General features: G+C 38.9%; 1 protein-coding gene across 2 annotated transcripts in view; it reads left to right on the forward strand.

The window, feature by feature from the left end:
- SLAIN2 (SLAIN motif family member 2) overlaps nucleotides 1-3,898 on the forward strand; it is a 71,834-nt gene extending 67,936 nt beyond the window's left edge. Inside the window, exon 9 of one of the 2 annotated variants that reach the window (XM_024993301.2) lies at nucleotides 877-3,898. In XM_024993301.2, coding sequence (XP_024849069.1) covers nucleotides 877-943 — 67 coding nt within the window. In that variant the 3' untranslated portion in view covers nucleotides 944-3,898. The remainder of the gene's footprint in view (nucleotides 1-876) is intronic. The other variant, NM_001035405.1, reaches the window with a different exon arrangement.
- The last annotated feature ends 12,506 nt before the right edge of the window (nucleotides 3,899-16,404 follow it).

Below are 16,404 nucleotides of genomic sequence, written 5' to 3' on the forward strand. Positions count from 1 at the left end.
ATGGTGGTAAGGACTGTGCTTACCACCATCATTAGGTGTTGAATGTATTAAACTTGAAATATTTATTTGCATGAAAGAAGTGCTTTTGTGCCTTAAGCATTGAAACTGAATTAACCATACTTCTTTTATTTCTAAGATAATATATTACATTTTTGAGTTCAGTAGAGTACAACAGTTTTTCAATCCCTGCGTTAGGATGATCCCTTGGAGGAAAAAATGGCAACCCACTCCAGTATTCTTGCCTGGAGAATCTCATGGACAGAGGAGCCTGGCAGGCTTCAGTCCATAGGGTCGCAGAGTCGGTCACGGCTAAAGCGACTTAGCATGCACATGCACACCTTACTTAATTTTTACTATAGCATTAGACATATAGGTACTGTTGTTATGCCTATTTTTCAGAGAATATTAAAATTTAATGAAGTTAAGTAATTTGCCTGAGACTTCAACTAGCAACATACAGTTCCAAGTATGTCTGACTTCAGAGTCCTTTTAAGCTCTGTCCCATTTTGCCTCTCTCATGATGGTGACACTGTGCCACTGATAACACATTCATCAGTTTACCCCTCAAATAAATAAGTAATAAGTTTGGTGATCCATTTGGTTGGAAAAGATAAGACAGTCTTTTCTCTTACTGCAGTGTCTATGTTAGCAAAAAAGAGGTTAGTGCAGTTACCTGATACCCAGTAAAACTTAAAAGTTGTGGACATGCCTGATGTAGAATGGTCGTGCTAATAGCTGTTTAGAGCTTTGATCTCAGCAGTTCCCTGGAACATTGGATTGTGTTGCAACCTACAAAGTAATTGATATGCGTGGAAGATAGCATGGTAATGTTCCATAAAACCTTGCAAATCATTCTGTAAAATTGCTTTATTTCAGATCCTTGCCAGCTCCTAAAACCTATGGCAGCATGAAAGATGACAGTTGGAAAGATGGCTGTTACTGACCAGCAAAGACAAGAATGCAGAGGTCCACAGCTTCATGGATACCCCTTCACCAGGCTAAAAGACAACTTTTATATGCAGACTGTTCAGATAAGACTCTTGGGATTTATAAAATCCCAGCCCTCTCTGTCTTAATTAGCACAAATTGACAGAGATGATCAAACAGCACTTTAATGACATTTAACATCAGATGTGTTTGGTAATCATACAATCACTCTCCATGGAATCACTTTTAGTTTTATTTAATAGCAACTAAATTGATTTTTTAATATTTGACAGAGGCCAATATCTGGGCAAAAAACTAATGGATGCCAAAGAGAAATGCCCATCTGTAAATGAGAGCATACCTTTGTGCACAAGGTGAATTCTAGCTATCCAAAACTTCACATTCAACCTAAGTTACTGTATACATAGTATCAATAAATATTTGTGTTAATGAGAACTAATATTCTGACTAATTATCTACAATGTTTCACTAGTACTCCAGGAAACTAGATTGAGATGGAAGGGGACAGGGTGGGAAGAAACCTGGGCTAGAGATTTAAAACACAGTTCCTAAATTTGGGAGAATCCTATAAATTATTTTCACAGATTCATTAGAAAAATTGTCATTTTGTTTAATCTTAAGTTTTGGATGTAGCTCACATATCACCACCACCAGATAGTGTTACACCGTGCATCCATCATGTTGCATCGACATATCAGACTTTTGTGTGTTTGTTTTGATTGCCAAAAGGGCTTAATATCAGTTGTACAATCTTTCTAAACTTTATAGCTCCTGGCTCAGGAAAGATAGCCTTTGCTATTGAAGCCAACTTCTTCACATGCTGTTATCTGTTACAGGACTAAGAGATCTTGTTTTTATTAGCAGGTTTCCATGATGGGAAAGAGCAAGTAGTATGTGTCTTTATTCTTGATATAAATAACACCACTTCAGTGCTTATAACCTGGAACAAAACCATACAATAAGGGGGAGGGGGTGTAATCTATGCACTTAACGTTCAAAAACTCTGGTAATGACAGTTGTATTGTTACTATTAATTGACCTAGCAGCCTATTATGTGGTGGGAAATTATAGCCTGCTGAATCCTATTTAAGTTTATCTGCTTTAAACTGAGCAACTGTTTCAAAACACCCTTTGAAAATACTGTCCCTTTTAGATTCTGTCTGACGTCAGTTTTGGGATTTGGGGGTACAAATGAAACCTACTACATGTGACTCTAACCTGTTAAACACTTGCTCTGTGATGGCCCTTATATATATCCTAGAAATAACTAATTTGGATTTTATTTGACTATTACTAGACTAAAGCTTCCATCTTCTGCAGACTTCTCATTTTTTTCATGGTGAGGTCTGTTTTAAAATATTTAATTTGTAGAGCTTTAAAATATTGGCAGTCAGATCATTAAAGGATTTTAGATATTTGAACATACGTTCATCTTCTGTTAGTCAAAGACATTCTGTAAGTTGGCAAAAGAAATTGAGAGAGAAATGGGAAGCTTATATTCAGCATAGTACTGAGGTTTATAGGTTGAGAGAAGGATAAAACTTTTAAGATCAAGACCGCTGTTCTGCCATGATGGACATCATGGTAGTCTTTATTAGCTTGACCAGTAAGGAGTCATTCAGTTAGCACAGCTGCTGGAAGTTTAAACTGCCAGTGCTAGTGTATTTTGGTGTATAATGCAAGGAAGAAATTTTATTCTTGGATTTGAGGGTGATGGGGGTGGGTCAGGAAAGGATGGCGCCAGAATTCCACATATAATGATGAACTTAAAAATGTTGCTTTTCAGAGGAAGATAATGCATCTGTTTCGGGTAGAGGGGTATCTCTTATAAAAATCTAAGTAAGTAAAAGAGCTAGCCACTGTCTCTTTTAAACCATGTATACACAAGAGGAAAAATAGGTCTCAGTTTTCAGTGCAACATTGCAAAAAAAAAAAAAAATGCTGCAATCTAATAATTAAAAGGAATTTTAACTCTTACAAAACACCCATTACATTTTTAAGTTAGATTATCAGTTTCAAAAGGAATATTCAGGTTATTTAACTTTTTTTTTAATGGCTGCATCAGAAAAAAAAAATGTCTATTTTTCTTTAATTAAAATTTTCATCACTTGTTAAGAACATGATGGATCTGAGTTAGGTAAAGTATTATTTTACCTGCTGTTATACTACCACAGACTATTGGCTTTTAGTTTCCTAAAGAGAAAAATTGCCTTTTTACTAGAAAGCCTTTGTGTATTGCCAATTTTTCTGTTTGGGAAAAATATAAGGATTCGCTGTGGTTACTCTTACAGATGAAATGTGGATTTGATAAACTAGTGCCTATGATTTTAACTTATGTTTGATATATAGTAGTAAGGGTTTTATGAATGTTGATTATTTTTTTGTGCCAACAGCCCAGAATTGTCACTTATATGTGAGCAGAAGGCTATGAGCTCTGCTTCCAAAGTTATTTAATTTTTCAGTGTTTGAATGTTATTTTTTTGTAAGTGTGTTAATAAAAGTGTAAAGAATTGGAAAAATATAAATATTCTTAACTCAAGCATTTGCTGGATCATTTTTCTACAAAACTTGTTTGTATAATATAAAACACTCTGAAGGGTTGGCTTTTTTTGGTTTTCATACCCTGAAAATCACATTTTGTAATACTGGGGACCATTCATAATTGTCAGATACTTTTTAAAATTATTATCTCAATACATCACTTTTATAAAAACGTTTTTCTGAAGGAAATAAGATCCATATGTGTCCCCAGATGTTTGTATAACTCTAGAATGATCTAGACTATGTATATTTAACTTTTTATTGAATGTACAGGCGTCCATTTTTGACATTACGCATGGTCCTTTTAGATCACATGAAGTTTGATTTGCAAACATTTCTATAGCCGAACTTGTATGTGTGGTTGCCTCCTTAATAAACAACCTGACCATAATGTTTATTATTAAATTTATATTTGTTTTTTCAAGTGTTTTATTAATTTCTGGGTACAGTAAGATCTACCCTCCTTTTCGCCAGTTGCTTACAATTGGTAATAATAAATATCTCAGTTGATTTTTTTTTTCTAAACGCAACCCAAGTCACATTGTCCTTTCGGACTTGATCTCTGTGAGGTTGGAATATATCATGCTGTATACTCTCTGTCCTAATTACTTCATATATGGATTTTGAAGGGTGAAATTTGTAGTTTACTCAAAACTGGTACATTCCTATAACTTTTTAACTTGCTGTGAATTGTTATCTAGTTAAAAAAAAGATAGCATACATAAACTAGCAAAAACACCATTATGTAAGAGGCTCCAGGAACTTCCCCTGGTGGTCCGGTGGTTAAGAATTCCCTTTGCAATACAGAGGATAGGGGTTCGATCCCTGGTCGGAGAGCTGAGATCCCATATGCTGTGAAGCCCACGTGCCACAATGGAAGATCCCACGGGCCAGAACACTGACCCAGTGCAGTCAAATAAATGAATCCTTTTTTAAAAACAACCTTAAAAAAAGTGTCCAGAAGAGGAAATTAATACCTTTTCAAACCAAATATGCATATTTATTTAGTTGATCATGTACTACTGCTAAGTCGCTTCAGTCCTGTCCGACTCTGTGTGACCCCATAGACAGCAGCCCACCAGGCTCCGTCCGTCCCTGGGGTTCTCCAGGCAAGAAGACTGGAGTGGGTTGCCATTTCCTTCTCCAATGCATGAAAGTGAAAAGTCAAAGTGAAGTCGCTCAGTCATGTCCGACTTTTCGAGACCCCATGGACTGCAGCCTACCAGGCTCCTCCATCCACGGGATTTTCCAGGCAAGAGTACTGGAGTGGGTCGCCATTGCCTTCTCCAGTTGATCATGTGTATCTTTCTTTTATGGGTGAATGGGGAAAAAAATCAAGAATTGTATATTGTTTTATTAGTTCCCTGCATCCCTTTTGGAAGTTTTCATCGTTCTCTGTGTTAAAATTGGTCTCATTAATGAGTTGTAGAGACATGACACCTTCATGCTTGACTTTTCTCCCAAGTCAATCTAAAAGCTTTTAAGAATATTTTTTTAAAGAATCATTTAAAATTGAATGTCATTATATTTGTAAATTCATGAATGAAAAGTTTACTTAAGCTTTTTATATACCCAGTGCAACAGAAAAATATATATGGTGGTTTTTGTGAATTATTTGCTATATCCAAGTTTAGCTTTGAGCCGCAAAAGCAAAATAAATGATAGTGAAACTAACTTGGAGGAAAAAAATGTGTTCATATGAGCATGAAGCCAAAGTTAGCAACCACTAACATATTTTTAATGATCCTGAATAAGTCTGAGCAGACTAAATGGCCTTCTGTTTACTGGTAAAAAAATGGAACAAATTTTCCTCATGGACCTAACTAAATACAACTCAGTTAAAAGTATTAACTGTATTCTAATTTCAAACCAGTTCTTTACACTGGGTAACTTCAGTGTTTTCTTTTTAGATAGAGGGGAAGAAAGCTTTATTTCTAATGATTTTGAAAATAATAGGCTCATTACTTTTTACTTAACTGAAAATATTAAGAAACATAAAAGGGGAAATGATCCCACATTTTACCTTTGGATCCTGCAATCCCTCCTCCCAGAAATAAAGATTTAAGTGCTGACCTTAACATGGTTATAAAATAACAGGTATCTCAAAAAAATAAAATAACAGGTATCTCCCACATTTCAAAGGTTCACTGTATGCCACTTCACTTTTTTGAAAGACCTATTTGTACCTCTTTTTACTAACCAAAAGAAGTTCAAAGAGGATTTTTGCTTTTACAAAAAAGGGTGAAAGCAAATATAGTGTTCAGTGTTTATTTTGCAGGGAACAGTGAGCCCAACACGTGAAGCCCCTGCACCAGGAGCTACTCAGCGTCTCAAGCCACCATAGCTTGGAACCATGTGAGCATCTGTGCTTTACTTGATTTGTGTCTCTGTTAGCAAGATGTGTCCTCAGATAATTGTTTCTTCACTTTATGCCATTTCAGCTCAGGAAAGTTTCATAGAAACGCTCTCACCTTCAGTAGTGGAGGAAACCCGTATTAAGTGGAAGGGTAAGAAGTCTTCTGTTTAAGATGAGGAAATACTTTTCACTTAAACAATACTGACATGAGTTTCCTCTTGAAACAGAGGTGTACATTAACTGCTTATTGAAAGCTTGACACATTTCTCGGTTCCTGATTATAGATATTCCTTGATTAAAAATAAATACACTGTATCTTTATAACATCAGCTGTCTTTTGTTATGAAAAATTATGTTTATTACAGAAAAATGGAGGAATAGAGTAAATTTATAAAGAAGAAAAAGCACTTACTCCATAGGTAATCAGCCACTTAAATTTAAGGATGTTGTTTTTTTCCCTCCCAGTGAAATTGGGATCATTTTCACGATTGACATTGTAACTTTTTCTTAACTCTGAGGTCACTGAGGACTGCCATCGTTCAGATGGATTCTGCTAGGGGAGAAAAAAGTTCCAGGAAAAATATACAAATATTCCAAAATTTTCCCACATCTGTATTTTCATATTCTTTATATAGTTTCTTTTCTTGACACTTGAGCCCCCTGCCCCCCACATACACACACAGCCTACCAAGCCATGACTTGACAGTTTTGGTTGAATACAATTCCAGTTTCAAAACAAAACACCTCTGAAGAAATGGACACAGCCAAATAAAGAATCAAGATAGTCTAGATGAGAGTCTTCAAACTTCAGAATCATCTGACAAGCTGCTAAAATGCAGATTTTTGCACCCTACCCCAAGCATGCCTATTTAACAATAGAGCACTGGCCCCAAGAATAAAACGTCTAGGAATACTATTCCCCAGCACAGGTCAGGTGCCCATTACTGGGCTTGTTGACTATGGCAGGTGATTGAGGTTAAGTAAAAAACATGTATCTCTTGTGAGAAACCATATGGATAGAATGAGGGAAGACCATTTTCCCTAAAAGTGGTGCTGTCTCCAATAGGTAGGCCTTGTCTTTAGTAAACAAAACAATAGTTACACCCCCAAAATGTCTCATTGTGTACCATATAGAATGGTTGTTTCATGTCAGTGGTCATGTTTCCTCAACTACATTTGTGGTGAGAGGGCAGGTTCTGATAGTATTGGATCCCCTGGGTCATGTTCATGCAGCCCAGTATCATTCCTGACCTTGAATTCCACGAAACACCTCGTATCCTTATTATAAATTCCCCTTAATACACAGATTGATTTAAGCTAAGGTTCTGTCATCTGCCACCTGAAGGAAGAGTTAATGTGTTTTTTAAATTGGCACATAAAATATGTACAGAAAAGCGTACAAAACAAATGTTCAGCTGAGTGAATTACTAAGTTACTATATGTATAACCACCATGCAGGCAAGAGTTAGACTCTTAAGAGCACCCAAAAAGCTCTCCTAATGCCATCTGCCAATTACTACTTCCTTCCTCTTCAAAGATAACAGGTATCCTGACTTCCAACATTATTATTTAAGTTTTGCCTATTTTTGAACTTTATCTAAATGTGACCAGAGAAGCTGAAGCTCCAGTACTTTGGCCACCTGATGCAAAGAGCCGACTCATTGGAAAAGACCCTGATGCTGGGTAAGATTGAGGGCAGTAGAAGAAGGGGGCAACAGAGGATGAGATGGTTGGATGGCATCACTGACTCAATGGACATGAGTTTGAACAAACTCTGAGAAATAGTGAAGGACAGGGAAGCCTGGTGTGCTGTAGTCCATGGAGTCACAAAGCCTCAGACACAATTTAGCGACTGAACAACAAACCATACTCTGTAATTTTTTCTGCCTGTCATTTTGATTAAAGGCTAAAAATAGTATTTCTCTGACTCAAGGACTAAACAGCAAAGCTAATGTGAAATTCACCCATGTTGATATTACTGTAGGTCATTGTAATTGTCATATGCCATTGTATATATCACAATTTGTCCATTCTAATGTTAAAGAGCAATTGGGTTGTTTCCAGTTTAAGTCTCTTAAAAATATTGCAGATTTGGACTTCAGAGATAATTAAGACAGAGCAAGCTCTCAAAAGGTTTTTTCTCCTACTGACAACTCAAAATTTTGGACAAAATGCATAAGGTACCTACCTGTGGACACAGAAATACAAACAAAAGCAGGTGGTGTGAGAGGACAGTCAAACCTGAAGAAGAGACTCAGAGAAATTAGTGGTTTTTTCCTCTTTTATCTTGGCCCTGTCCTCAGAGAAGGCACCCAGTAGAGCTGTCATGATGGCTTCTCTGATAGGTTAAACCAGAGAAAATTCTGAGGGAAAACCTATGAAAGGAACCCTGCCCCCTACCTGCGCCGCCCCCCCCGCCCCCAAAAAAAAGGGAAAAATAAAAAGCTCTTGGAAGCTAGAGCTTGTTGGGGACTTTTATTTTTGCTTTTCTTTCATGGTTTGTCACTGTTAAGCACCCCATTAAGCCCTGGTAGCAAGCAGTTGAAATTGATGGAAACCCTATTTTTCTGATAGAGAAAATGGGAAAAGAACCTCTGCAATCTAAAGAGTGAGAATAATATCCATTTTTCTCTACTTTTTGTCCTAAAGGTGAACTGAGTTGTGGCAACTGCACAGTGATAGTGATGGTGTTAAAATTCTGAGAGAACCTTTGTATCTGCTCAGAGGAAAAGCAAAGGCACCCTTTGGGGTAAGGAGGAAACTAGAAAGAGAGCCCAGAGAAAGGGGTCCTTTATTGTGTTTTAATCCAAACTAATCAGTGTAAGCTCTAAGCTTACCCCTGCAGTACACATACTCAGACCCAAAGTGGCACAGCAAAGCCTTTGAGAAGTGAACTAATTTAAACCGCTAATTGTGACACAGCATAACTACTGAGCAGTGTGTGTGTGAGGTTGATCCCACATAGCGTAACAAAGCCTTTGTAAACTGACACTGGAACCACAGGCTGCAGAAGATGGAACAGAAGTTGCATTCTGAACCTGTCTGGGTTGTTTGTTTAAAAAAACAAAATCAACATTCTCCAGAACATTTTAACAGGACCTAGAGTCTAAATAATATTCAAAGTATTTAACATATAATCCAAAATTATTCAACATACAAAGAACCAGAGAAATGAGATCAATTCTCAAGAAGTTAAGACAGTAAATGTCAACACCAAGATGGTCCAGATGTTACAATTTTCAGATTTTAAGGCAGCCATTATAATTATAACATGAGATAAAGGAAAACACCCTTGAGATGAATGAAACTGTAGAATCTCTGAACAAGTACATTTTTTTTTTAATGGAAATTTTAGAACTGAAAAACTGAAGATTTAAAAAGTTGGTAGATGGATCCAAGAGCTAACTAAAGATGACAGGAAAGTCAGTGATACTGAAGACAGATCAATAGAATTTATTAAACCTGGAGAACAGAGCAACAAAAGATTGGAAAAATAAGCAGAGCCTCAGTAACCAGAGGACCAGTATCAAAAGGCCCAACATTTGTTTCACTGGACTCACTCTCAAAAAGAAGTCTTTTGTAGGGACTTCCATGATGGTCCAGTGATTTAAGAATCTACCTGCCAATGCAGGGGACACGGGCTCAATCCCGTCTGGGAAGATCCCACGTGCCATGGAGCAGACAAGCCCATGTGTCACAACTGCTGAGCCTGCGCTCTAGAACCCACACTCCTTGATGATACTCCTGCTGCTCCCTTTGCCTCTTCTCTGTGGAGCCTTACAGTAAGCACCCTACATATGAATGAGTTCCATTCCGAGAGTGTGTTATAAGCTGGTTCTAGCACCAGTGTTAGGATACCAGAAAGGAAGAGAAAGAGAGAGGTACATAACAATTATTTGAAGTAATGAATGAAAGTTCCCAAATTTGATGAAAGACATACACTTATAGATTTCAAGAATCTCAGTTAACTGAACATATCTGGGTTGATAAGATAAAACCACACTAAGACACAGTGAAGTGAATTAAACTTTATAACTCAAAAAGCAAAAACTCAGAAATAGACAAACAGACGTAATTACAATGCTGACACCAGAGACAAAGGAGAAAAGTCCTGAAAGCAGCTAGATTGAAACACCTTATGTATGGTAGAACAACAATTTAAATGATCACAGATTTCTGTGAGTCCAGAAGATAGTGAATAAGATCTTTAAAGTGGTGAAAAAGAATAATCAACTCAAATTTCTACACACTGGACAGTAATCACAGCAAAATGACATTTTCAGGTGAGGGAAAACTAAGACTTTATATAAAATCTGCAGACTTGAAGAAAATGATGCCAGGGGGAAATTTAGAACTGCAAGAACAAAGGAAAAGCAGCATAAATGTTCATTCAGTTCAGTTCAGTCACTCAGTCGTGTCCGACTCTTTGCAACTCCATGAACCGCAGCACACCAGGCCTCCCTGTCCATCACCAACTCCCAGAGTCCACCCAAACCCATGTCCATTGAGTCGGTGATGCCATCCAACCATCATCCTCTGTCGTCCCCTTCTCCTCCTGCCCTCAGTCTTTCCCAGCATCAGGGTCTTTTCTAATGAGTCAGCTATTTACATCAGGTGGCCAAAGGATTGGTGTTTCAGCCTCAACATCAGTCCTTCCAATGAACACCCAGGACTGATCTCCTTTAGGATGGACTGGTTGGATCTCCTTGCAGTCCAAGGGACTCTCTAGTGTCTTCTCCAACACCACAGTTCAAAAGCATCAATTTTTTGACACTCAGCTTTCTTTATAGTCCAACTCACATCCACACATGACCACTGGAAAAACCATAGCCTTGACCAGACGGACCTTTGTTGGCAAAGTAACTTCTCTGCTTTTCAATATGCTGTCTAGGTTGGTCATAACTTTCCTTCCAAGGAGTAAGCGTCTTTTAATTTCATGGCCGCAATCACCATCTGCACTGATTTTGGAGCCCAGACAAAAAAAGTCTGACACTGTTTCCACTGTTTCCCCATCTATTTGCCCTGAAGTGATGGGACTGGATGCCATGATCTTAGTTTTCTGAATGTTGAGCTTAAAGCCAACTTTATGTGGGTAAAAACAAAAATTTTCTAAGTTCTTTAAAATTTTTATGACTGTTGTAAGCAAAAGCTGTAACTTTGTCAAAAGTTTTCAGTGTATTTATCATTAATACATATGACAACTGTAAGAATAAAGAGAACTGTAGAGCTGCAAGTTAGTATTTTGTCACTAACGCTAAATACACTAACTCTATTAGACTAATAGACAAAATACTAACTCTAAATAGACTGTGAAAGTTTAGCTATGTATATTGTAATCCCTAGAGTGTGTATATTGTAATTAAGAGAGAGAGAAAATAGCTAAGTTATAATTTAGTTCAGATAGTCTAAAAGAAGGCAGGAAAGGTGGAATAAAGGAACAAAAACAGGACAAACAGAAAACAAATGTTAAAATGGAAGACTTAAATCCGACCATACCATTCTTCAGTTGGTTCAGTCGCTCAGTCATGTCCGACTCTTTGCGACCCCATGAATCGCAGCACACCAGGCCTCCCTGTCCATCACCAACCCCTGGAGTTCACTAAGACTCACGTCCATCGAGTCAGTGATGCCATCCAGCCATCTCATCCTCTGTGGTCCCCTTCTCCTCCTGCCCCCAGTCCCTCCCAGCATCAGAGTCTTTTCCAATGAGTCAACTTTTTGCATGAGGTGGCCAAAGTACTGGAGTTTCAGCTTTAGCATCATTCCCTCCAAAGAAATCCCAGGGCTGATCTCCTTCAGAATGGACTGGTTGGATCTCCTTGCAGTCCAAGGGACTCTCAAGAGTCTTCTCCAACACCACAGTTCAAAAGCATCAATTCTTTGGCACTCAGCCTTCTTCACAGTCCAACTCTCACATCCATACATGACCACTGGAAAAACCATAGCCTTGACTAGACGAAACTTTGTTGGCAAAGTAATGTCTCTGCTTTTGAATATGCTATCTAGGTTGGTCATAACTTTTCTTCCAAGGAGTAAGCGTCTTTGAATTTCATGGCTGCAGTCACCATCTGCAGTGATTTTGGAGCCCAAAAAAATAAAGTCTGACACTGTTTACACTGAAATCAAATTGATTATATTCTTTGCAGCCAAAGATGTAGAAGCTCTATACAGTCAACAAAAACAAGACCAGGAGCTGACTGTGGCTCAGACCATGAACTCCTTATTGCCAAATTCAGACTTAAATTGAAAAAAGTAGGGAAAACCACTAGACCATTCAGGTATGACCTAAATCAAATCCCTTATGATTATAAAGTGGAAGTGAGAAATAGATTTAAGGGACTAGATCTGATAGATAGAGTGCCTGATGAACTATGGACGGAGGTTTGTGACATTGTACAGGAGACAGGGATCAAGACCGTCCCCATGGAAAAGAAATGCAAAAAAGCAAAACGGCTGTCTGAGGAGGCCTTACAAATAGCTATGAAAAGAAGAGAAGCAAAAAGCAAAGGAGAAAAGGAAGGATATAAGCATCGAATGCAGAGTTCCAAAGAATAGCAAGGAGAGATAAGGAAGCCTTCTTCAGCGATCAATGCAAAGAAATCGAGGAAAACAACAGAATGGGAAAGACTAGAGATCTCTTCAAGAAAATTAGAGATACCAAGGGAACATTTCATGCAAAGATGGGCTCGATAAAGGACAGAAATAGTATGGACCTAACAGAAGCAGAAGATATTAAGAAGAAGTGGCAAGAATACACAGAAGAACGGTACAAAAAAGATCTTCATGACCAAGATAATCACGATGGTGTGATCACTGACCTAGAGCCAGACATCCTGGAATGTGAAGTCAAGTGGGCCTTAGGAAACATCACTACAAACAAAGCTAGTAGAGGTGATGGAATTCCAGTTGAGCTATTTCAAATCCTGAAAGATGATGCTGTGAAAGTGCTGCACTCAATATGCCAGCAAATTTGGAAAACTCAGCAAGTGGCCACAGGACTGGAAAAGGTCAGTTTTCATTCCAATCCCAAAGAAAGGCAATGCCAAAGAATGCTCAAACTACTGCACAATTGTACTCATCTCACATGCTAGTAAAGTAATGCTCAAAATTCTCCAAGCCAGGCTTCAGCAATACGTGAACTGTGAACTTCCAGATGTTCAAGCTGGTTTTAGAAAAGGCAGAGGAACCAGAGATCAAATTGCCAACATCCGCTGGATCATGGAAAAAGCAAGAGAGTTCCAGAAAAACATCTATTTCTGCTTTATTGACTATGCCAAAGCCTTTGACTGTGTGGATCACAATAAACTGTGGACAATTCTGAAAGAGATGGGAATACCAGACCACCTGACCTGCCTCTTGAGAAACCTATATGCAGTCAGGAAGCAACAGTTAGAGCTGGACACGGAACAACAGACTGGTTCCAAATAGGAAAATGAGTACATCAAGGCTGTATATTGTCACCCTGCTTATTTAACTTCTATGCAGAGTACATCATGAGAAATGCTGGACTGGAAGAAACAAGCTGGAATCAAGATTGCCGGGAGAAATGTCAATCACCTCAGATATGCAGATGACACCACCCTTATGGCAGAAAGTGAAGAGGAACTAAAAAGCCTCTTGATGAAAGTGAAAGAGGAGAGTGAAAATGTTGGCTTAAAGCTCAACGTTCAGAAAATGAAGATCATGGCATCTGATCCTATCACGTCATGGGAAATAGATGGGGAAACAGTGGAAACCAATCTTACATTTATTTAAGCACACCAGATTAGATTGTCAGATTGCCTAAAAAGACCCAATAAATATATGCTGTTATAACCCCAGTGCAAGCACAGAGGTCCTCACATATGGATTAAGGAGACAAAAGAGGGAGAACCAGAGAGATGGCAATGGGAGGACTCAGCTCAACACTGCCAGAGGAATGCAGCCATGAACAAAGGATTGTGGACCATCTCTAGAAGCTAGAAAATCAAAGTAACATATTCTTCCTGGTTAAGATAAAAGCCTACCAAAGCCTTGATGTTAGCCCAGTGAAAGTTGTTTCAGACTTGTGGACCATAACTGTGAAATAATAAAGAAATTTATGTTGTCTTAAGCCACTAAGTTTGTAGTAATTTGTTACAGCAGCAACAGCAAACTGATAGAGATCTCAAATCAACTATCTAAGCATTTACCTTAAGAAACTACAAAAAGAAGCCAAAGAAAAAAAATTTAAGAGCAGACTTCAATGAGACTGAAAAACAATTGAGGAAATCAGTGAAGTCAGAGGACTCTGCTATGAAGTTTCTTGTACATGTGCATGCATTTCTGTTTGATACACATGATTATAAGTGGAATTGCTAGATGAAGTGATGTGCGTATGTTCAGCATCAACAGATGTTTCCCAAGCTGTTTTCCACAGTGTTGTGCCAGCTCCCATTCTTACCCGCAGTGTATGAATGTTCCCGTTGCCCCACATCCTTGCTAGTCCTTTTTACTGTATTTTTGCCTTTTTCCCTTTAGTCAGAGTATATTGTGATATCTTTGTGGGTTTAGCTTTCATTTCTTTGATAATTCATGATGGTTGTGTACTTTTTCACATGCTCGTTGATCATTTGGGTATCCTCTTGAAATTTGTTCCAGTAACTTGCCTGGTTTTATTTTCTTTTTGAGTATAATTGCTTTACAATGCTGTGTTAGTTTCTGCTGTACAATGAAGTGGATCCGCTATATGTATACATATGCCCCCTCCCTCTGAGCCCTCCCTCCCACCCCCGCATCCCCACCCCTCTGGGTCATCACAGAGCACTGAACTGAGCTCCCTGTGCTATACCGGAGGTTCCCACTAGCTAATGTATTTTGTACATGGTAGTGTATATATGTCAATTCTAATCTCCCTATTCATCCTACTCACCTTCCCCTTCTTACCTGTGTCCACATGTCTGGTTCATCTGTGCCATTTTTCTAGATTCCATATTATGCATTCACATACAGTATTTGTTTTTCTCTGATTTTCTATTGAGCTTTCTTTGATTAGTAGGAGTTGTCTGAAGGTGAAAGAGGAGAGTGAAAAAGCTGACTTAAAACTCAACATTCAGAAAACGAAGATCATGGCATCTGGTCCCATCACTTCATGGGAAATAGATGGCGAAACAGTGGAAACAGTGACAGACTTTATTTTGGGGGGCTCCAAAATCACTGCAGATGGTGACTTACTCCTTGGAAGAAAAGTTATGACCAATCTAGACAGCATATTGAAAAGCAGAGACATTACTTTGCCAACAAAGGTCCGTCTGGTCAAGGCTATGGTTTTTCCAGTGGTCATGTATGGATGTAAGAGTTGGACTGTGAAGAAAGCTGAGTGCCGAAGAATTGATGCTTTTGAACTGTGGTGTTGGAGAAGACTCTTGAGAGTCCCTTAGACTGCAAGGAGATCCAACCAGTCTATTCTGAAGGATAGCCCTGGGATTTCTTTGGAGGGAATGATGCTAAAGCTGAAACTCCAGAACTTCGGCCACCTCATGCAAAGAGTTGACTCATTGGAAAAGACTCTGATGCTGGGAGGGATTGGGGTCAGGAGGAGAAGGGGACGACAGAGGATGAGATGGCTGGATGGCATCACTGACTTAATGGACGTGAGTCTTAGTAAACTCCAGGGGTTGGTGATGGACAGGGAGGCCTGGCGTGCTGCGATTCATGGGGTCGGCAAAGAGTCGGACACAACTGAGCGACTGAATTGAACTGAACTGAACTGAGGAATTGTCTCTGGGCTTCCCTGGTGGCTCAACTGGTAAAGAATCTGCCTACAATGTGGGAGACCTGGGTTCAATCCCTGGGTTGGGAAGATGTCCCTGGAGAAGGGAAAGTCTATCTAATCCATGTATCCTAGATAAGTAAAAATAGTTTTGAGTGAAGTTTTTCATGGTTCTTTTTAATGAATGAATAATACAATGTGATATCCCTTTCATTTCATGTATTGATATTTGGGGTTTCCTACATTCTCCCTCTCCCTATCCATCTCCCTCCTCTCCTCCCTTATCAGTTTTACCAAGCATATCTCAATTTTTTAATTGCAGCTATTAATTTTATGTGTCCCAAGGCCCAATCCAGGGCTTCCCTAGTTGCTCAGCTGGTAAAGAATCCACCTGTTATGCAGGAGACCCCGCTTCGATTTCTAGGTCAGGAAGTTCCCCTGGAGAAGGGATAGGCTACCACTCCATAATCTTGGGCTTCTTTGGTGGCTCAGATGGTAAAGAATCTGCCTGCAATGTGGGAGACCTGGGTTCGATCCCTGAGTTGGGAAGATACCCTGGAGAAGGGAACAACTACCCACTCCAGTATTCTGGCCTGGAGAATTCTATGGACAGAGGAGCCTGGCGGGCTACTGTTCATGGGGTCACAAAGAGTCAGACATGACTGAGCGACTAAGCACAGCACAGCAAGTCCCAATCCTTGGTCCACTTCTCTGTCTATACTCATTCAATGGTTCTTGGCTTAGAAATCATCTATTATGTGTCTAGATTCAGACCCATCTCCTGAACTCCAGATTTACATACCCATCTGCTGATTTGGTATCCTCACTT

This window comes from Bos taurus, chromosome 6, assembly GCF_002263795.3.
Source record: "Bos taurus isolate L1 Dominette 01449 registration number 42190680 breed Hereford chromosome 6, ARS-UCD2.0, whole genome shotgun sequence".
Lineage (NCBI taxonomy): Eukaryota > Metazoa > Chordata > Mammalia > Artiodactyla > Bovidae > Bos > Bos taurus.